We start from the raw sequence: 23,339 nt of genomic DNA on the forward strand, positions 1-23,339 counted from the left end.
TCTGCAAAATGCAGACCTGTAGTCTGTACTAAAGACTCCATCGCCTAAAGAGTTGATCTTTTGTCTTTGGTCTTATTTGCTTTTAAGTAAAGAGGACACAGCTGTTAGGATTTTAGACACATTTCCAGATTTTAATAGCATGACATTCTCAGTTTCTTAAAAAAAAAAWTCCTAAAAAAAAAAGTTTTCTAAAAAAAATTCTCAGTATCTTAAAAACTCACATTTAATATGCCTTTTCTGAATCAGATGACCAGATACCTGGTCATCTTTTGGATGTCTGTTGTGGAATGTTGGAGCCACCTCCCTAAATGCAGTCAGTGAAAGAAAAAAGGACCTYAGACTTTAGTTAGTATGGTAATATGTGGATGTATTTGAACTTTATAGTGTTTAAGGTCTGTGACCAATGATGTAAGGCTGTGRTCTGCTTTTGCAGTTCCTTTTTATAATAGCTTTAACCTTCTCTTTTCTTCCAGAGAGAGTTCTAGTTTGATATTTATGTATAACCTTAAAATGCCAGTTAATTATCCTTCATCTTAGATTTTGAACAGGAACTTACAAGCTAAAAGCAAAGTGTATAAAGGAACTGTTTTAAGTTACAGATCAGGTAATTATCCCTATTTATTATAAATATGTATATTCCAGATTGGGACARAGACTTCTATCTAAAGGCCCAGATGTTTTTCAGATATTTTTAAACTTATAAATTACCTGTAAATTAGAGAGTAATTATCACTCTTCTTCAGCTTCTAGGAAAACTGCACCATTAAAAAGCAAAGTGTATTGCTCAAGACCACCTAATAATTTTGTAATAAGGCCAAGTAGTAATTTCAGAACTTCCATGTTTCTAAGTTTTTATTAAATGTGAAATCCTGAGCCTGTGCAAGTCAGGAAAAGTTTTGTCATTGATTTCAATGAAGCTAGGATTTCAGGCTGTCTCTTGACACCATATAAATTTATGAAGGAAAATTTTTATAACCCTTTTTATGATAGGAGGTACAGTTACACTTAGTGATTTGCTTAGGGCTAGTCAGAAAGTTTCCCAGACATATAGGAGAARAATCTAGACCAGTCCAAGTACTGCAAGCTTTATGTAATTATGTAATTGACTTAATCATTATTTTACAGTTTCCTCAGGAGCCAGTGTGTTCACTTACCTATTCAATTAAATATATGTTAAACTGTTCTGAGGTCCAAGTAATCAGATCTTTTTAGATGTTAGATGCTTTCAGTGAGCAATCTAGATTAGAAGAATAGAGTTAATGACTGTAGTTGAACTGAATTTCATAGTGCCTCCTGTTGGCATGRAAGACCCAAGAGAAACAGAACTGTACCAGTATTAGCAAATACTAAAAAAAATCCCTTTTTTAAAAAACATAGTAACTTTTAAAAGTGATAATAGAAATATTAAATTAGGAATATTTGAATTACTCTTATGTTTTAAAATGTCTGTGGCAGAGATTTTAGTCTCATAGTAATAGCCTTGAGACGTTATATTACTTGGAATTGTTAATAAATGAAAGAATGGCTAACAAGCTATCATTCTCTTGCACATTGGAAGGCTCAGAAACACAGATGAGTTACTGTACTTTGCTAGTATCAGCTGAGCTACCAGGCATTGAGTAGACATGCACCTTTAGTCAGTTGGAGGCATGAGATAAAATGTGTAAACTTGAATTTCTTTCACTGAAGTTTAAGCTAACATGATTTACCTTGTGTTTGCTAACAGACTGAGAATATCAACAGAGCTGTTCCTGTGTCTCAGCAGTAATACATGAAGCCATGATATTTCAATTATGCAAATTTGCSTGAAAAGCAAATAATAGTAATTGTTCCAACAACCTGAGAAAAAGACAGTTCCTGTGGTCAGGTGGACAGGTCCTTTAAATATCTGTGTTTTACTTACAGATACAATTCGGGAAAGTGATAAATTATTTCACATGGGAATGCAAAAGGAATTCTGAGATTAGAATGAGGAGGAGGACAACAAATAGTTGATTCATTAAAGTGATATTACATAAGCGATTGTCTAAAAAGTAGAAATACTGAATGTTTGTGGGATAGAATCAAAACAGATTAACTCCCTTCTCTGATTAGGAAAGTTAATCTCACACAAATAATTCTAATGTAAGCACTGACAGGAGTTCCATAATAAATATGCTTATCATCTTATGTTGATTAGTTATCTTTTACAACTGAAGGCTAAAAGGAGGTCAAAACCTACTAGGCTTTACATTGGTTAGAAATCTCAGTCAACTTCTTTTTGAAAGAAAAATCAGCATTGATTTTTTTCATAGAATCAGTTATTGGTGGGCGTTGGAAGGACGCTGCTACTTTGCAGAGATTTGGGGGTTTCTCGGTTATCCAGCTTTGCAGACTGGCTGGTGAGTCTATTGGTAAGCCTCCCTCCCCACAACTGGTGSTGAAGTAATGCAGCTATCGAGCTGGAGAAGATCTGAAATGACATAGTTCGAAAGTAGGAAAGAAGAAAAGACACTTAGAATTTGACAAAAGCAGTACTCAAAAGGCAAGGTTTATGATTATGTGGGTAAGATTAGAGAAATATACACTAGTGATGTTTACACTGTTTATGTTTGTTTGTGATTTTCTCTTCCCTCTCCCCGTTCTCGGGGATGCACACCTGAAGTGTCATTAGAACTATCTCAGCAAAGATAAGCAAAGCTGTTTTCTGTAAAGAAAGTTGACAAGTCGTGTCTCTAGACATTAAAGCGTATTTGAATTCTAGGTTAAAAACAAAGATGTGTCCTATCATATGGTTTTGCATTGCATTGTAATTAGCCTGCTGAATGGAAAAGTCCTAAAAACAAAACAAAACAAAAACCTCCCCCCAAAAAACCAAAATCCTCCAAATTAACAAAAAAAAMCCCAGACAAATTAAAAAAAACCCAGGCAACAAAATATCTGTAAACAAGAAGTAGATTGGGAGTAGAAGAGAATGTGTTTAATGAATATTTAATATCTCTATTTGTATTTAAAGCATATTATCACTGTTGAGATCCATAATTGGTGTAACTTCCATTCATCTGCAAGAAGTTAGGCTGATATGATACTTTTTAAAAAAATATAATTGAAATGAAGTAAAATAACTATACTTCCAATATCTCTTTCAGGAAAAAAAATCTGAAACTTGATGTAATTTCTGCCTTTTAAACACCTATTTTGCAGACAGCCATATGTCAATGTGAAAAAGTGTTTTATGTATTTCTGGTTTGTTTGTTTTTAAAGCAACCCAGTCAGGACCTTGAGGATTCTTCATGTTCTTCAACACAACGGAAATTGAACAGGCAGTTTTACAAATTTATTATATTTCCTGGCAAATGGATTAAAGTCTGGTATGATCGGCTTACCTTGTTGGCATTGCTGGACCGGTAAGCTTTCCTCATGCAGTTCTGTGTGGTAGTACAGTATGTGGCTCCACATGTCCACAGAACTAATAACGCAGACTACTAGAGGAGCAAAGAGTGATAGTCGTGTTACTGTCTCATATTCAGGTTAAGTAGGTTCAACTTGTGCTTAACTAGAAGAAAATTTTTTTTCAGACTTGGTTTTTGTTGTTCACTAATCTTCATCTTCAAGCATATACTTTGATTCATGGGGGCACCAGCCCTGTGGAATAGTCCTTAAATTTGATTGTCAGGTGTTGGGTTTACTGCTTCTGAGCATTCTAATGAGAAAATCACTGTTTTATGCAAAAATATGGAAGTGCAAAAAGAGGGAAGAGTTCCAAGGAATTGTCAGCCAAGTACTTCATTTTTTWAAAAAAAATCTAAAGGAAGGAATTCAAGAGGAAATTCGGGAGGGAATCTTTCAGCTGCTCCCTCTGTTCTAGTTCAGTTTCATTTGTTCAGAGATTTTTTTTTTTTTTTTTTACCTCCACATCTGTCCTTTTCCTAATCTCTCGGTCTCCCTTGGTATCAGCTTTTTTGACAGTGCCATTTGCTGTTAGATCCCACCTTGTGCTCTTCTGACTATGCACAACCTGAGATACGTTAACATGCAGGCCTATTGACTGCTGGCTGGCATGTCTGCAGGTTGATCCCTGCTTTTGGGTGGATGTTATACCATATTTGTTAATATAGGTGCCACAGCAATAATTTCAGAAGACAGCTTTTATGTGCTGAGAAATCAGGCTATATAGTCAGGGAGCTTATGTCTGTAGCAGATAATTTTTTATCTATAGTTTCTTATCTGAGTGTTTCAGTTGCATGGAAAATACCTGCTGATAGRCTCTTTTGTTATGGCCTGAATATTAACATTGTTTTTTCCCTCAGCTTCTCTGATCTAATGGAGCAGATAAAATGAAAGAAACATGAGATGACAAATTTTATCCCATTCTTTGTCATCAAATGTATATTTTAAAGACTACAGGAGTATAAACTGTCACTTTATTTGGTCATCTATTATATTTTCTCTACAACAGTTTTCATTAAAAGAATGCCTTATTTCTGTATTAAAAGGTCTGATAAAGATATACTTTCATGTATTCAAATCAGCTCCACTATGGTATTCTGTCTGGGAAGTGAGATTGGAGGATGCTGATATGTACTGAAAGGCAGCAGAGACTATGCCTTTTGTCTATTCATTTCAGCTATCACACTGGCTAAGGTCTTTGGTGCAAAGGAGAAGCGCTATTCTACATGGAGATGTAGTTTGGGAGTAGAACCTCAAATCCAGTAAATCCTGATCTTTCCAGCACTGATAGTTTATACCAGCTGCAAATGGGCCTGGCTTGCTCTGAGAAATATATAAATATTTTTCCAGTTCTTAAAATGCTTCTATTTTATTCATATAGGACCGAGAATATAAAGGAGAATGTATTGGCTGTTCTTCTAGTAGTTCTCGTCTCACTTCTTGGATTCCTGACTCTGAATCAAGGCTTTTGTAAAGACATTTGGGTTCTGCTGTTTTGTCTCATCATGGCCGGTTGCCAGTATTCCCTCCTAAAGGTAGGAAACAAGTTCATATCCACTTGATGAATTCTCTTCTAATTTCTGTGAAGGCAAAATCCTGTAAGCAAACTTTTTTCTGTTTTGTTTTTAGAGTGTTCAGCCTGATCCTGCTTCACCCATACATGTAAGTCTCAGCCAGCAGAACAAGTCTTTCTGCTTTATTGTCATCTCTATGCTGTGAAACCACTTGACTGTTCAGTGAAACATAGATGTAGGTAGTCTATGTTCCAGGTAGTTTATGAAAACAAGCCTGTGATTTTGAGACTTTGTACACCTTTAATTAATTTTAAGTCATTTGAATTTATCATTGCTATTAGAAAAGTGTTTTTTATTTAAGCTAAAATGTATGGTAAAAACAAATACGCCTGGACTAATTACTGAAATTCAGTCCTGTGGCATTAGACAGTCTTTTTCTTTGTTTTCTGGCAGTTAGTGACTGAAAACAGCAGAAGTTCCAGATTARCACTTTAGTCATTGGTCCACTGAGACTTTAAATCTTTTTTTGAGGTTGATTTTTTTCTTTTTTAATCTGGTATTGCTGATGTATACTTTAATTGCATTATTAGATCATCAAATGGCATAGGTTTTCCCTTTGTTATAGCATGAGCACTGTTTATTTGGTTGGGACCTAGAGGACTGTCAGCTCTGTGAATGAATGCAGGTTATAGGAATGTTTGCTGGTTCTTCAGTAGCATAATCAGTACACTTTGAGAAACTGATCTCTGACGGTGACAACCACCTTGCAAACAGCCAGTTCCTTACCTTATTTTATCCTCATTATAGGACAGGTTTAGGAACATCAACCTGCAACTGCAAGCTGACCCTCCATCTGTCTCAGTTTCTGAGCTTTTTTGATTTGCAGACCTCTGAAAACATTCTAGTAGTCATGGGACCTCACATGCATTTACTCCTTCTGCCAAGATGCTCACATTTCTTATTTAGCCCCTTGAGTGTTTCTGAGGATCCCCTCTCTTCCCTCAGGCTTCCAAAACAGCATGTTGAAAACTACAGGTCTACKGGGTTGTTTCCCTTTGGCAGGGGGCAATTAGTTTCATCATTTTAGGGGCTGGAAATACTGATTCAACTTGAAATTGAGGTTATTTACAAGCATATGCTATATACTCGGATATATTTCAGTGGATTCTTAGTTTCTTTTCTACTCTAGTCATTATGGGGTGAATTTATGGTATTGTTGATTATAATGCATTCACAGGCAATCCATGTCTAAATAAAAAGTAGGGAAGGTTATAGAAAGCAACTTCATTTACAGATTAATTCCATTCATTGTAGTGTAATATTTTCAGTGAGTTAAAGAAATATTCCTACCTCAGTAAAGAGCTGGGGCAGGGTGGAGGGGGCTGTTGCACAAACTAAAATCAGATTATTTATCAGTTTAACTAGCATATATCTAGGCATAATAATATGAACAGTAATCAAATCAATGGCACTTATACCAACATTAGTAATGCGCACATTTTTTAAAGTGTGTGTCAACCAGTTTTGTTAAAACTTCATAGCAAACCTGTCTAGCCCACATTTTTGTAGCATTAAAGACAGTAGCTGATGAAGTTTAATCAAAGCATTTTTTGTGCAGAATCTAGGTTAGCATTTCAAACTCATGCAACAATATTGTTACAATATTATTCATCATATTGTATTCTGTATGACATGCAGCAGAGCAGCAAAATAATAATAGACATAATTCCATCCTCCAAATGATTTCCTAAAACTTTACCAGAGGGAATTGCAGACTTCTTTGTGCACCACAGGAACTCCAAAGAAAATATAATTATGAGAGGTTTTCAACACAAGGTTTTAAAGATGGAAGGCATTATAGCTCAAATTAAGTTGAAAGATTAACTATTTTCACATTATATCTTTTTAACCCAATAGGTATAAATAAAAGGTTACTTGAGCTAGTAAGAGCCATTAAAAATAAAACAACAAAAAGGCAAGAAAAGATACTCCGTGTGCTGTTTCATAATTCATGTGACTACATTAAAATTGAAGAGAAATAACATCTCTTGATGCTGATGTAAGGATGCAGAACAGCAGGGGAATTAAAGAATGATCAGTACTGTGTCCATGAATGAAAATACAGATGAGATTTTTCAGTGTGAAACAAACCATCAGGAAACACAGATTTTCACACTGAATTAATGTCTATTCCTGGATTCATGAGTAGCCTCTAATGCCTTGTGTTATCCATGCCTGCCATAGAGGATCCAAACTTATTCCCTATCTCTCGCATGCAGACTTTGTTACAGTTTGATGTGACTTTGTCAGCTCTAGCCTGTACCGTTTTAAAAGACTGCTTTAAAAGACCATACAGTGAATTCAGAAAACCTAGTGTCCAGGGATGCTTAAGGCTTTTATTCTGAACTCCTTCCAAGTGCCAGTCTGTTCACTTCCATGTGTTGAGTAAGAGGTTGCTGACTAAACTCTCTAAAGTCTCATTCAGTTTTATGAGAGATAAGGTTATTTCTTCTCCATACCATGTGGCAGCGAGGGCCTCTGAGTCAGTCGCTCTGTATTGTCTCTGTACCGTCAGTGATGAGGGATGGGTTTCAGCGTGTAGGAAAGAACCTTTCTAACTTGGGTAATGTTTTGATTTTCACCTGTGATAGTACCGTTTTGAACAGCTCTGCTGTTTAAGTTGGAACTTAGTGTTTTCTTCAGCACCAGTTCTACCACTACACCAATTGTGCAGTATCTACTTGCTGCTGGCATTTATTGTAGCAGCAGGTTTAGGACTGTTTCTTGCTACCAGATGAAAGTCTAATTTTTCTGTCACATTCTTCAGGCTTTTCAGTTCTGGTCAGCTGGGAGCTAGTGGCCCTTAGTTTTTCTTCACACAGGGGTGCATCGTTCTGGGATAGCAAAGTTCTGGAAGAGCCTCCTTACAGGAGTGGTGGGGGCAAGAGAATAAAGTCCATTTCAGAACTGAGTTTAATCAGTTTCTTAAAGGCAAAATGTAATGGATGTGCCAATGACTAAAGGGAATTAGATTCAGAGATTTGAGAGATCCATTCTGTGTGCATTTCCAAGAAAGAGGCAAGCAGGGTTGGATAACTGCAGAGTTTTTCGGTACGGAAATGGGTGGCAGCAGCAGACTGGGCAATAGAGGCTGTRTCTGTACTGAATCGCCAGACAGAAGGATCACGGGTGCTTGCTTCATGGTCCTTGTCAGACATCTGTCTGACTTCAGACTTAGCACAGGTTCGCAAAGGCATTTGAGCTTGGAAAGATTGCAGTCAGGCTCCTGATAAGATTTACAGAGTCGCTTAGGTAACTCTGTTGTCTGGGTGGCATTACCTGCCAGAGCAGTTTGCTAACTCAACTAGCAGTTCTGTGAATTCCACAAGGCACTTAAAGCATTTTTTAATATGTTCCTGTAAGCTTTGCTTTAGAACCTATCACACGTTCTTCTGTCTTTTTCTTCTTGTATGTTTACACATACAAAAAAACCCCTCCACTATTAAATTAGAGCTACTTGGAATTTTCCCTTTAAATATCTTGTAGTGAAAAGTGTTATTTTACTAAATGAAAGTGTTTGTGAAATCATTCTAGCTTGATTGAAAATCTTCATATTTTTATGAAAATATGAAATGCACCAATGCTGGTTTTGTAGGATGTGAACTGAGAAATGTGAATATGAACAATTCAGTGAATTTTTTTGACAGAATTAGGGGAAAGGGAGAAGAATTTTCACTGGAATTTTTCAGTGGAGAAAAAATGACTTTTTAGCATTTTAGACATAAAGTACAACAAGAATCCTGCTTTGTTATATAAAGTCTTCTGAAGGAGATACAGAGCAGTTTCACCAAAATGAAACCAAGTTTGTATGGCAAAATTGATTGTCTAGTAGAGCAAAATGAGCCCTTAATATCCAAAATACTTTGTTGGTAAGTTGTGCTGCCATGTGGCCATTTCAGTGAAAAGCTGTCTCAGCTTGGCTGATCCRTGGCAGGCATGAGAGGGCTTCATGCTTTTCTGTTTTAAAACCTTGAAAGAAGGAAATGTAATGTCTGTTCTCCTCCTGTGGCACAGTCCTGGAGATCCTCTCTGTCCTGGAAGGTGTCCACTCTTGTCCTGAGTACTCTCCTTCACACAAAGGATGTAAATAAGAGTCATATACAACACAAATACTAACAGCAGTTCCTTTTTCTTGTATTGCCTGTTCCCTGAGAGTGGGAACTGGACTACTGTGTGCTCTCGGAAGCTTGTTCAGCTTGCGAGTATGCCAAGCAGTGTGACAGCTATGTTGTCAGTGTCCTTCTGAATGTGTCACTGCACTTGGTTTGCTTCTGTTGATCCAACATATGRCTGTAGGTAATATTTCCATTTCAGGATCCTCTGCCGTCCCAAAAGTAGGGAAAATAGTATTTGATCACATTTTGCAGGCTGTTCAGACAGCCTTTTCAAAGTTTCTTCTTCAGTCCTAACTAGTCCTGTCATTAGTAGCCTGATAACATAGGTACCAGTATGAATTAAATGCATATTGGAAACCTAATTGGATCTGTTAGTGCTCTGCTAGGAACTGAAAGATGTGTGGAGCTAAACCTCTGGACTTCCAGTCATTGGGCAGCATTAGCTCCATCTTACCTAACTGACTTGAAGTAAGGTAAATCTGGGTTCTGTAGTTCAAGGTATAAGACAAGAATATAAGATTACAAGAAAATAATCTTTGATCTGGAATGTACATCAGTATATAAATCATTGAGCAATTATTTTGAGCTGATATTTTAGTAGTTTTTTTTTTTGAGGCACAGCTTGTATTTAAGATAAATGAAGTGAAGTTTAAAAACAGCTAGTAAGTAATATTTTAAGTGTTTTTTTTAAGTCATATTTTTATCTTTCTAAATCTCCTTTGATTATTTTTCATGGACATATGTCATATTAACTATAAAAGAATTGTCAGCCTTAGTAATATTGAAACTCTAATTAAACGCCAACTAGAATTTGTCAGTCTGACTTAATTCATATTTCATGAATATAAGATGCAATACAAGCATGCTAGTTCTCTGCAACCTGTCACCTTGTTAAATGATTGATCCCAAAAGAGATTACAGATCAGTTAATCGCAATGCTGACGTATGAGCTTGGCTGGCAGCCAAACAGATATGGCCACTGTTTTAGATCAATAGACTCAAAAGGAACTATCTTTTATTATACTGACTTAAATTACATTTTATAAATAAGAGCAGATTCACAGCAATTTTTTGCAAAGCAAAGCTGAATCCTTGTCACTTTGCTCCTGTCTTTTCACACTCAAGTGTGTCCTTAACTACTCCCTGTTTCTGTAAAGGGCAGTGCAGTGCCTTTAACAGCATCATAATGCATCAGTTTAATACTAGTTAGGCTAAAAGAGGTTGCACCTGCTAAGTCACCCGTAACACTACTCTGGTTTAGGAAGCAACAGTGCTGGTTTTCCCCAGACTACAGGGCAAAAGGCAAAGGGCACCAACAGAAGGAATCAGTTCTCACAAAAAATATAGAATACTGAAGGGGGATCTTAATATTTCCTTCAGGAATGACAGAGGTGTCTGTTGAACAAGTGTTGCACTCTCAGGGCATGTAAGACAGATAAAGTAACAACGCACTCAGGCTTCTCCCAAAATTTAAAATGACTGATTCTAAACATTTGCAATTTGATACTRTTCTTTAGCTCCAGGTGGGTAGTTTCCAGAAGGGTTTGTTGCTGTTTGTTTGTTGTATTTTTTAAATGTGTTTTTGGCCTGGCTGGAATCAGAGTCTTCTCTGGAAAAATAAGAATAGCGTATTCATCACCACTGTTTGGTCTCATATTATGTTGATATCTATCCTTTATGTTGTCAGTGATCACACTGGAGACCATTGTTGCTTCTGTTATGTGCTGTCTCTATGATGTTTGGTTAAGTGCTCTGATTCCAGATATTTAAAGGCTCCTAGCACTAAGTAGGCTTAAAACAAGATCTTTTAAAGCCAGGAGGCAATTGCAGATGAATCAGCAAAAYAGAGGACAAATGGGATCCTGACAGAAGTGAACGTAGGCTCATTTTGAGCTATAGGCACACCTGTAAAGCCGGCTCTCAGGGCAGAGCTGATTCCAGGTGACAGCAAATACAGAGGCAGGGACAGGGAAAGGACATGGAAGTAAGTGTTTCAGAGAAGAGCAGCAAGCATTCAGCTGCCAGAATCAACCTCCATGCCTCACCATATGCTTGGGAGATGCTTTACTGTTTTTTAAATTTCTCAGGATGCAACTAAAAAATGAATTTTACTTTCCATAAAGTCTAAACAAAAAACAAGCTACCTGAAGCAGACTCTCATTATAACAAAAGTAGTATAAATGTAAAGCTTTCTATTGAAAACAGAATTTCAGATAGCCTCAGATATTTTTTCTGCATAAAAAATGACTACGTTGGCAATTAATATATTTCAAAAGCTTCAGAAGGTTAGTTTTTCAAAAGTATAAATTATTGCTGGAGTTAGGGTCTTAACTGCTTCTTGTGACATTTGAGAGCCTCCTCTGGAGAAGATAAAATGCCTTGTATCATTTTTATCATTAGTTAATATGTATAAGTCATTAAAATATTTTGTCTGACTCCTGYACCTCTCTCCAGTGCAGTGTACACGGTAGGAAAATAAAACACAAAATTCAAACATTTTTCTTTTTTTCCAGGGGCACAATAAAATCATAACCTACAGCAGACCTGTATATTTTTGTATATTGTGTGGCCTTATTTTGCTGCTGGATGCTGGATCTAAAGACTCAAACTCTTCAGTTTATACAATGTATGGCTTGAAGCTCTTTTCACCTGGATCCCTCCAGTTAGCCAGAGACCATGTAATAGGTGAGTCCAGTATTTTTCCTAAGATGTAAAAATGAATTGTTAGCTGCAGAAGTTTATGTTTTCCCATGTTGGCAATCAAATGCATGTTATGGAGGCACAACTCTTAAGTCAAGTTGATAGAAACATTTGTAATGACTTAAGACACATGCAGTGGAGGGTGGACAATTGGCAACCTTCTCTCATGTAAAAAGAATTCTGAATGAAATGAGGCTCATGGTTCTATTCTCTGTAGAAAACTGTCACTAATGTTATTAGCAAAAGACATCATATGTGAAATGCAGTTGGACTTTGTAAGGACTTGTCTATATGGGGCAGTTACTGTAAAATAAGCTGTGATTTAAATTTAGTGCTTGAAAGCTATTCCATGCCAAGTCCTCAGATGACCGTTGTTCTACTTTTGAAGAATACACGTGAGGGGTTAGTGTGGAGTTGCCGCTCTGCAGTAGCTTTACCAGTCTGTTGCCTTCTGTAGTCATGTCCTGATGTGACTAAGGACATTCAGGTATGCCCTAAAATCAAAACTGATGGTCCTTTGTACTGATTTGGGGCTTGCACAACTGGAAATACCCTGTTATGTTCTTTTTTTTCTTCTTTTTTGCTCATTATACCCTTGTAGTCTATAACTGTGATGCTACTCTGTGTTACAGATCTGAATGCTGGACTGAAATTACATCAAGTAGCATATCACTGTTAGTTATAAAGTGGAAAAGTTAAAATTTAATCTAACTATTGTGAAAACTTGCCAATAGCTATATAATAGTGTACCAAAGAAGAACCTTGTTCTGTGAATTTAGGACTAGGAAAACCTCCTGTATTACAGGAAAGAACTGTGTAGTGTGAAGCATATGACTTTTGAGGTCTTTTTTCACCCGTGACTTTTGTACTTGCATTTTGCTATGCTTAAGTCAGGCTATTACTGCCTGAAAGGCGTACTATTTTTAGGAAAGTCTTCTGGTCCTTTGTATGGGTTCATTGACTCCCAATTCCTCTCACCAGAAACAGGGCTATAATGAAGACCTGCATCTCACTTATTTTCATTAGTTTCTTTCATTACTTTCCTTTGGTCTCATTAAAGTTTCTTCTTACATCTTATTTTCTATACCTGTCAAAGGTGAACAGTAAAAATGCTGATAAATAATTCAACAAGAATCTTAAATGACTCCTGGGATAGAGGTAAATGAAAAACTGTAACAACCAGTATAAAAAAAAGTGTGGTTATAAATGTGCTAATTTTGACTGGCCTCAAAAGAGAGCATGGAGCAGGTTCTTGGAGCAGCCTGGAGAGAGATGAGAGAGGAAATACAGGTTTAACTCACCAAATGGAGTCTATTTAAAAAGGGAGAGAGAGAAGAAACTGTATCCCTTTTCTTGTCCCCCATATTTATCTTACCGCTCTGGGAGCAGGCATGTCTGTAAGTATATTTGTTCAAGTGATATTTAGTGCCACATTCTGGCTCTTCCTAATGTTATCTCTATGGGAATATCAGCTTCTGGCTCTTGTGAATCCTTGTAGGTTTTCACAGTACAGTCATTTGTCTAAGCCGTGGCAGTCTGGCATCCTCCAGAATCTTGCTATATTTTGAGTACAGCTTCCTTTAGACAGTGAAAGTATGCAAATACTTGTTTTGGATAGTAAAATTGGAGGGAAGTTAGCCCCACAGAAGACCAGTAAAACATTGTCATTGCTTTGCATTTTTACCAGTCTTTAGGTATTTTTGATCTCTTTATTGATGTGTTGTTATGTGATGACTTTTTAATTTATATTTTACCAGTATTTTATTTCAGTATTCATAAATGATTTGTTAGGAAATCAAGAAACTTTTRACAACGCATCACAGAATATTGAGAAAAGGACAAGTTTTCTGTTTTATTTCAAGTGAATACTAAGGGGAAGAAGTTAAAATAATAAAAGTTGAAGAGAGGACTGACCCAAGTACTAGTGTGGTGCTGCATAGAGCACTCTGATACAAAGTCTTGAAACAAGATTGGAAAATAAAATCAGTGGAAATTTGATAGATGCATAATCTAATTACTTACAAAATATGATTTTAACAAGTCTATTTCTTTGTGAGCAACCTGTTTAGGATCTGATTCTTTTTCATTTTAAATTGGTGATGGATCTGCTATTGATTTATATAGTTGAAGGATCATGCGTTTAATTCATTCTGATTATGTTYATAATTTTGAATTTTTTATTTCAGTTAACGTCTTCAGTAGATTAACATATGTAGTGCAAGAGGGGGCACAGACAGGGAGCTAGCCTGCAAGTCGCTAAGTGCTGTAGTTATGGTCAGTGAAAAAAGTAGTTATGCACTTACTGTGTGATAGTTTTAGTGATGAAACCATTTGAGCATTAGACAGATGAGTGAAATTATTTGTCAGAAACCTCAGAATAGTATTGGATCATGGCAAAATCTGGTGATAGTAAATCCTCTGCCTGTCACTTCCAGGAATAACTGAGTTTCTGTTGGGGAAGAAAGCCTCTGTGAATTTTCATCTCAGCTATCCTCTCGGGAGAAGAAGGGAAAAAAAAGATAATTTCTCATTGAAATAATGTGTTTTTTTTTCCTGCGAAAAATGTATATTGTCGCACAGCAAACAGACCAATACTAAAATATACCCAGTCTTTTTAATAAAAATAATCACTTATTTAACTTCTAAAATGTTTGCAGTGCCATTGAGCTACCATTCTGTATTTCTCAAAAGACCAGGAGTTTCTGTGAGTCAAAACTTCTGTTTCCCTACCATACTTTTCATCTATCTATTAGAGAAAACTTCCAAATTTCAGTGTTAAATGCCAGAAGTTCATGTAAGCAGCAGTGATCGAGTACTTAGAGGGGTTGTTGTAGATGGAATCTTGTGCAGCTTGAACAGATTCTCTCTGGAATTCATAATGCCATTCCAGCTGATTAACCAGCTTCTTTTATTGCCTGCTTCCCACAAGGGAGACTGTACTGCTCATAAATTCAATCCTCTTAAAAGTGACAGCTGTTTGTTTTCCTCTCTAGGTTTACTCCTTCATGCAGGATAAGGTAAACAAAGCTACCTTAGCTGAGGAAGTTGCTAGGATTACTCAAGGTATTATCAGAGAGAGGGTGAGGTGAGGACATTGATGTAGTCAACCAACCTTTCTCTCCCTTGTTTACCTTCACAGCTATTTATTTTGGTGTACTGATAAAAAGTAGTCTCCAGACTTGTGCTTCTTTTCTCTGCTCCTACTCAGCTTATTCTTACATTGCGACAGCAAAGGCAGTCATGTGGACTGTAAGTTGTCTTAGATGAGTTCTGTTGTGATTCATTTGCCTGAGGAACAAAATCTCCTGCTAATGGAGATTACGTTGGCCTGCTGGGGAGCTCGCTGTCATGCCATTGTCTTTTGTTGGGAGCAGTCCTTGCTTGGCTTGGTATGGATTTGTGGAATAACTAAAAAAAAAAAAAAAGGAAGAGAACATATTTGCATGCAAAAGTTTGAGAAGACAGTATTTCCTCATGTTTTTATGTCTATATAATTGGTGCCATTGATAGGAAGTCATGATGAAGGGTGTATTGTAAATGCAAGTATACTTAAGTGAGCCCTGTCTGTGTTTAACACTTGAGTGTGTCATTTATCCTCCTGTGTTTGACTTCCTCAGCAAGATTTASAGTATTGAATACTAGTAGCATATAAAAGAATGAAGATAAAAGCTGTCAGATCAAACTCAGTGTATTGTTTTATTTTAGCACAAGATGCATTAGTAAGAGGAACTGGAAGTAAAATGTGAAATTAACATCCAACAAAGAACACAAATCCTATTGTTACCTTCTTAAAATTTGACTGAGGAGGGAAGGTAAATAAGTTATATTAGTGCTTAGCTTAATCTACTTTTTATCAGTGAGCCGAGGAAATTGCAGCCTTCCTAGCACGTGAAGTAACAAATACGTGTTTGTTTACAAGGAAGAGTGGCTAACACAGTTTCAGTCCTTTAAGATGCAGAGCATTCTGGTACTAGTACAGTAAGGCAGTAAGAATATGTTTGATCATGTATGTGCATCCTTGAAAATTGAGGCTTCTCAAGCATATGGTTAAATGTTTTGGAAGGCAGTTCTGCTTAGCATTTCTAGGATGGAGGTTAGAGAAAAAGATTGGATGGATGGGTGGCTTGAAATGGACRGATGTAAGATCAGAAGCACAGATCTCTGAATTATGACTCTTGCTTTTCCTTGACTGTAAGGTAGCAATGTAAATTAGGTTTTTTGTTTAGAAAGAARCTATGTAAAGATTACAGCCTGAGTTTTACTCTTGGGTTTCTTTACTATTTTAACTGTGCTTTCAATACTGCAAATTCAAGGTACACACTGCTGGAAGCTTGGGGAAATATTCTTGGGAAGTATCCCTGTAAGTTTGCTCCATTTTTGTATGTTTTCTCAGGTGACTGCTGTTGACTTCTACTGGAGGCAATATACTATGATAATCATGATACTATGAATCTTAGCCATTAAAGAATTGTTTTGAATTTTTATAGCTGTACTTGAGTAATCTCACCTGTCGGATTCAAGGAGGAATTTTTAAAGTCTGCAAATTAAGATTTCTTTCTCTATTTCTGTATCGCTTTGAAAGTGTTTGAGAAACAGTTGAGGAGGCTACATAATGCTATTTTTCTATTACTGTTTCGTTTTCCAAAATAAAGCTGAAATTAAATCTCTGTGCCTTAGTTTCCTGCATRTAAAGTAGAAAAATTTTGTATGGATGAGAAGTGAAATGTAATCATTGCTACTACTGTTAAAGTATGCTGGCTTGAGTAATCTTCAGAATTTCTTGAAAAGATTATCTTAGTTTAATGCATGTTTCTCAGTTCTTCATGCATTGTAACTTCTGCATATGTTCTAACATGTATCTTTTTGTTTCCTTTAGTGTTTTTGTATTGTTTTCCTGCAATTTCTCTTCTTGGCCTTTTCCCTCAAATCAACACATTTTGTATATATCTCTTGGAGCAAATAGACATGTTGCTTTTTGGTGGCTCAGGTAAGTAGCTTATTGTAGCCTGAGCTGTCCCTTTCAGAGCCCATCACCTTTAATTAAAGTATATTGTTGCACATTTTAAAGGTCAGCACATGTTAAAGTTGGAACAGCTAATGGTAATTTTCAAGAGTGGGATGGATACTAACGGGACTACCWTGATTAGATTTCTTTTTGCTTTTGAATAGTTGTATTCAAGCTATGCTATAGGCTACAGAAGATGGCTGCTGTCAGCTGTTTTCTAGCACATTGAATATAATTCTTGTTTCTATGAAAAAAAATATTACAAAGATTCTACTAAAATGCTCTTAAAAAAATCTTTAGTTTGCATTTTTCCATGGTAAGGCTTTTCACATGATAAAGGATGTGATCATGTGTGGCCTTATTTCAGTCAGATATTAAACAAGACAACATGCATTGCTTTTGTTTGGTGGTGGTGGTGTTTTTTTGTTTGGATCAGAAACAGACTTTATCTTTGTTCCCTATTGTGCTGTTTTGTATTGTGGAGCGATGTCAGATTATGCGAACTGGATTCATTTTGGGTGAAACATAAAGAAAGGTGCACTCCAGAAGTACATCTAATGCACTCCAGCCACTAATGAGCACAGAGTCCACAGGACCAGACTAGAGCTAGTCTGCAATAAAGCATCTCAGAACACRCATGTCAAGGATATGACATCCTCAGCACTTTTCACTCTACAAACTSTCTCTTAATGCATCACTCTACTTGCTGCTGTAGACATAGCCTTTGGCAAATGGTTTGGTTAAAAGTAGTACAGATAATAAGAGTGGTTTTTGTCTCTTAAACAACATAGCAAACCTTGAGGAAATAACATATTGGATAAAGTTCTCAACCCATCCACAGTGATGATTACAGTGTGTATTGACCCCTAATCAGAGCACTGTTTTGCAGCCTACATATTTCCATTGCTGAGATTGTCGAACTCCTAATTCTCTCTGTCAGCACCTCCTACCCCGGTTCTGGAAGCTCTCAAAGTTGTAGCAAGAGACCAGATGACATCCTTCTCTCTCCCTTTAAGCTCATTTATGTATCGTGAATAATGTGAAAATCATGGTTGAGAGGCGAGTTAAGATGTAGTTGGATGTAACTAGGACCTGTGTCCCAGGAACAGAGGGAAGGAGGAAAATTCCATGTGGCATTTGACTAGAAAATTATCCTAGGTCTGTTTTGAAGATTGTKTCATTCCTTCTATGTAAGAACATAAAGAAACTTGGAGAGACTTTGGTTAAAACAATGTTCAGGATAAAAAACAATAGTGTGGGACCTGATGTCCATGTAAAACACGTTGAATAGAGTGGCATCAGGCTTGCACCCTTAGCTGCAAACAGTTTTGTGAGGTGAAAGGAAACACTGAAGGTGTTCTGCGAACACTCAGTTTTGTAATATCTACTTTTAATCTGTATTCCTCTGGTAATGAAGGAGTTGTGTTTTTGGTTTTGCTTTTGTTTTCTTTTTTTGTTTCGTTTTGATTGCGGCTTCTCATTTAGGAAAAATTTAACAAACCTATAATGTCTGTATTTCAGCTGCTGCTGGGTTCATATCTGCACTATACAGCATTTCTCGAAGCTTTGTGGTTTTGATTGTCCTATATGCCTTCTGTTTCAGTGCAGTGAAGGTAAGTCAGAAAAACTTACAGTAGCATTAGGGACTTTTCACACTGCATGTAGGGAGCTCAAAGTTCAGCTAATCTAGGGAGACCAGAATTATCTTGCACTATTTTGTCAATTTTTAATTATCATGACAGATCAAGTTTTAGGTTTTGCCTTTTAGGTGCACTGAAATACCTTGAAACTGTAGTAGAAATACTAGAGTAAATGTTTAGCTAATAACTGTAACTGTTTGCCTCTTGCATATACCAATCTGAAATGATCAATTGAATTGCCACTGCAAAGGCTAACTTCAACTGTGGCTTAAATAGATAAAACACCCATTGACTTGTATAACCCAGGCTGAATTTTGTCCAAATTTCTAGTAGGGTCCATATTTCCTATTGCTTCACAACTCTATACCTGCATACCTCTAGTTCTGAGTTTTCSTCTGTTTTCTCCATGCTAGTGGTTACTGACACTTCTATACACTGGAGCTTTGGGAATGAATTTACTGGGACTGAGAAGCCTCTTACAGGGTGGGTTTTACTGCTGTTATTAGTACCAACAGGTGTGGCCTATATGTGCTGTTCTGTCATGTGATAATATAGCAGCCATGTAACTATATGGGCTTCCCAGTACAATAGTTACACGGGCAGCCATGTAACTATTCTTGGCTCCCCAGTACAAGAGAGACATGSAGCTACTGGAGAGAGTCCAGCGTAGGGCTACAAGGATGATCAGAGGGCTGGAGCACCTGCCCTATGAGGAACGGCTGTGAGAGCTGGGCCTGTTTAGCCTGGGGAAGAGAAGACTGAAGGGGGGATCTTATCAATGTGTACAAGTACCTGAAGGGAGGGTGTCAAGGGGACGGGGCCAAACTCTTTTCAGTTGTCCCATGTATCAGGACAAGAGGCGATGGGCAGAAATTGAAGCACACGAAGTTCTGCCTGACCGTGAGGGGGAATTTCTTCCCTGTGAGAGTGACGGAGCACTGGACCAGGTTGCCCAGAGAGGTTGTGGARTCTCCTTCTCTGGAGATATTCAAGGCCCCCCTGGATGCAACCCTGTCTAACATGCTCTAGGTGACCCTGCTGAGCRGGGAGGTTGGACTAGATGATCTCCAGAGGTCCCTTCCAACCTTACTGATTCTAGGATTCTATGATTCTATATAGCCCCTTTGCTGCTAGGCAGATAAGGATGCTGGATCAGCCCCAAATCAGCTTACATTCCATTGTTGTATGTTTTATGGTGGAGAAGATTGCCTGCAATATAACATCATGTTTCATGGTAAAATCTTGAAGTACAGAGTTCGAGGCCAGAAAAAGAGTGKGAAGTATATAAATTTTATACATTCCCTTCCTGTGGCAATGTTGAAACTGCTGGAGTAAACCAAAATAAGAACTTAAATGTCTGTCTTAGGCAGGTCAGTGGACCATCTAACCCAATACTTTGTCTGTCAGTGAGTGGCAAAGGGACATGTAGTTTAGGGATCTAATGCAAGTGAGACCACTGTTAGCCACCCATTCCCCTAGTATTTCACTGCTGTCTGTGATTGCTGGATTAGGGATGTTKGAGAGTGTATCCCTGCCTATTTCATTTGGTGTCTCTGGACCAGTTGTCCATGAATTTGCCCAAACTCCTTTTCAATGTGCCAGCAGCATCTGCCTCTACAGCTTTCTGTCCAACAAATCCCAAATGTTCACTGTCCTTTGTGTAGAGAAATGTCTTTAGCAGATCAGTTTAAAATCTGTAAATTTCTGAGTCTTGCCTAGTGCTGCAGGATTTGTGAAAAAGCTGTTTTGCATTTGCCTTATCTTCTGCCTTCAAAATTTTGTAGGCTTCAGTTATATTCCCCCTCATCAAGCTCCTCTCCAAATTGAGGAGTCCCAGCCTTTTTAGTATCTCCTTGTAAAGCAGCTGCTCCATGCTTCTAGGAATACCTAAGTTAGTTACCCTACTCTATGCCTTCTCTTACTCCATTATAACCTTCTTGAGATGTGGAGACTACAACTGTGTACAGTGCTCAGGATGTAAGTTTGCTATGCCTCTGTATGCTGTCATGTTCTCAGTACCCTTCCTGGTGCTGCCCAATGTTTTGTTGTTTTTCTGGCAGATGCTGTGCATTGAGCTATTTTCAATCTAAAACGTTTTCTATAGTTAATGTATATATCCACTGCAGTTTTTTGTTTTATTTAAAAAATAATGATGAAATTCTGACTGATTTCAAGTCTACTATAGAATTTCCRAAGACCACATTGAAACCAGAATTTYGTCCTTGTGATAAAATTTCTCCCTTAACAAGGGTACTTTTAGCAGTGTTACATTGCAGTTCAGATGCTGTCAGTGCTCATGCATGGGTGTATCAGAGTGTGCACTGATTTACAAGCAGTTTTCAGCATCCTGCAGGACATGGAATGGTGCTTTCTCGTGCTACATGTGTAGCACAGACAGAGAGACAGGTATGAGGTTTTGCAACAGCCAAGGATGCATCATGTCAACACCCAGCCCAGTAGTTTACACAGATGAGAGGTGCTATCAAATGATTCTCTAAGGGAATTCTTTAAGGAGCACTAAGCATTTTTGTAATGGCTTTTAACAATTTTCCACTTACACTTTGAATAGGAGCCTTAAATAAAAAATGCTCAAGTTATAATGCCTTAATGGTCTATCACATATGATCAGAGCTCCTGTAACTGTGCTTGTATTTTTAACCATTCCCAGTCTTAAGGTAAAGTATGTTAAGCTACCATTTTATCTAGTGTCTGAGGTGGTTTGAGTCCCTACCCAATAATCTACAGCAACTCAGCTGCTTAGCAATGTTGTGTTAAGACACTATAACTTAAGTRTCTTTGAATATGTGACAGATTCCCAGGAAATCTCCTGTCCCCAGGCACACCCACTATATGGCTTATACAGGTTTGTTGCTGAAAACCCAACTGCACAATGCTGGAAAATGTAACTGCCTCCCTTGTGCAATTTCTTGAAGTAGTTAGTATTCTTGCTACCATTTCTCAACTATATTAGTTGGTAGATGAAGAGTGAAGAAGGTGCCTCTTTATGAGGATATAGGGAGTAAGAAAAACCTCTGATGAGGGAGGAGAAGTGGTAAGAAAAATGGAGAGCGCTATATGGGAGGAAAGAGTAGAGTTGAACCACTGTTTGAGAGGGAAGTATCTGGGAAGTGATCACTTCTCACCTACGAATGAAAAGGAAAGATTCTSTAGTTGAGGGCAGGGAAGTTGTGTGATTGATGTGATTGATAATCTTTTAAAAAATTGTTTTATAAATAGTATTAAGGAAAAGCCTCTTAAAATATTCTACAGATGCCTTTCTCAGCATAACAGTTTAAAATTACAACATGCAGGTGGCTTTGTAGATAAGCAATCTCCTTGTGGATTAGAGTTAAAACTATGCTTTTAATGCTACTCTGAAGTTGTAGAGTGCTGTGAAAGATTTACAAGATATCTGTTTTAAATTACCAATATTAAGTGCAGACTTTCTGTTCACACAGAAATTACAGCTAATTTGAATTTTTATGGCACTGTTCTTGTGAAGACACTTCTAAGGAGGTTAATTTAAAGCATGTAAATATGATTCCATTTACTTCAGCTCATCCTTTTAGTCTGCTGGGGTGCTTGAGATTTCATAGATTTTTCTTTTACAAGTTATGAAAAGAGCACTTGCATTAACCCTCCTTATTCTTCAACCAAGATCCAAATCTTTTTGGCTTTTGGGTTGTTATTTGGAGCATTTCAAGGGAATGATTCTGTTGACTTATTTGTTGATTGGTGCAGGAAGAGTAAGATTTACCTTAAATGTAACAGAAGAATCTTACCCTGAATAGGCATCATGGTGAAAGGTAGTCTAATACCTCTGTCAAAAAGTGGAACTGTTTTGATGTGCAGTGGGTTACAACTTCTCTTCCTAAACAGATCCAAGTTTGGATTTTTACAGAGTCTAACTCAAGGTGTCATAGGGCCTGTTTCATTAARCTGTTTTTTGCACAAAAGTGATACTAAATATGTAGTTGTCTTTAAGATACAAAAGACATCTCATCCACACTTAAGCTTTACAGTTATTCTTTTTTTGTGTGTGTGTGTGAAATAGCATCTAAGAAACCTATTAAAAGACCAATGCTGTGTTCAAGAGCTAAAGAAGGAAAATCTAGCCCTTGAGTGTCATACTGGATGTGTGCTGCAAACATAAGGGCAAGRCAATTAGAAGGAAGAAATAACAAAAAACAAAAGTGATTTTTGGGAAGGCAAAGGTCCGAGGTCACCAGCTGTCTAACCTAAGATGTTTTCAAAAGGAGCTATATTCTTACTCTTTCCACTTTTAGCCAGTTTGGCAAAAGCAACAAACTAAAGCAAAATTATCAGTAGTTTATGGAGGTCAAATATCATCCCTGCCGAAAAGATTTAGGGCAGAGAAATATGATAGCCTATCTCTGGGACAGGATTTCTGACTAGCAAAGCTTATTACTTGGCTGAAAKGTAGCTTCCTCAAATGAATAGTTTATCAGCAGAACGCCTTATAGATCAGCAGGTGGAACTGGCAGAGTTCTATTTCTTGAAATAAATTGAAGGGCAGAATGGATCTCTAAGTGCTTGCACTGTTTCTTTATTTTTTAYTTTTTTAACTGGTGGACTAAAACCAAATGCCCAGACTGAAGACCCATCCCTATAGCAGGCTTGAACTTTCCTTCTTTAAATGGTTCTTTTGTTTAATTATTATCTTGCAGAGTGAAATAGTCTAGCCTAATTTTTATATGTATGTTAATTCCAGAAGGAGTGATTTTATTTCTGAAAAAGCTCATTAGAAGAGAAATTAATTTTCCATGCATTTTTTAAATGAATAAACATTCTGTTCATTTTACCATGGATCTATGTTCTTAAGTGAGCTTTTCTTGTTTATTTTTGGAACAGAATT

The 23,339-nt window shown here is 37.2% G+C and overlaps 1 protein-coding gene across 1 annotated transcript in view; it reads left to right on the plus strand.

Annotated features, from left to right (window-relative positions):
- PCNX2 (pecanex 2) overlaps positions 1-23,339 on the plus strand; it is a 162,224-nt gene that overhangs the window by 40,359 nt on the left and 98,526 nt on the right. Inside the window, exons 10-15 of the mRNA XM_085315471.1 lie at positions 3,244-3,386; positions 4,811-4,964; positions 5,059-5,091; positions 11,632-11,803; positions 16,695-16,805; positions 18,345-18,436. Of these exons, the coding sequence (XP_085171597.1) occupies positions 3,244-3,386; positions 4,811-4,964; positions 5,059-5,091; positions 11,632-11,803; positions 16,695-16,805; positions 18,345-18,436 (705 nt within the window). The remainder of the gene's footprint in view (positions 1-3,243; positions 3,387-4,810; positions 4,965-5,058; positions 5,092-11,631; positions 11,804-16,694; positions 16,806-18,344; positions 18,437-23,339) is intronic.

The sequence above is a fragment of the Rhea americana genome, unplaced genomic scaffold, assembly GCF_003343005.1.
Source record: "Rhea americana isolate MKP2758 unplaced genomic scaffold, rheAme1 scaffold_43, whole genome shotgun sequence".
NCBI lineage: Eukaryota > Metazoa > Chordata > Aves > Rheiformes > Rheidae > Rhea > Rhea americana.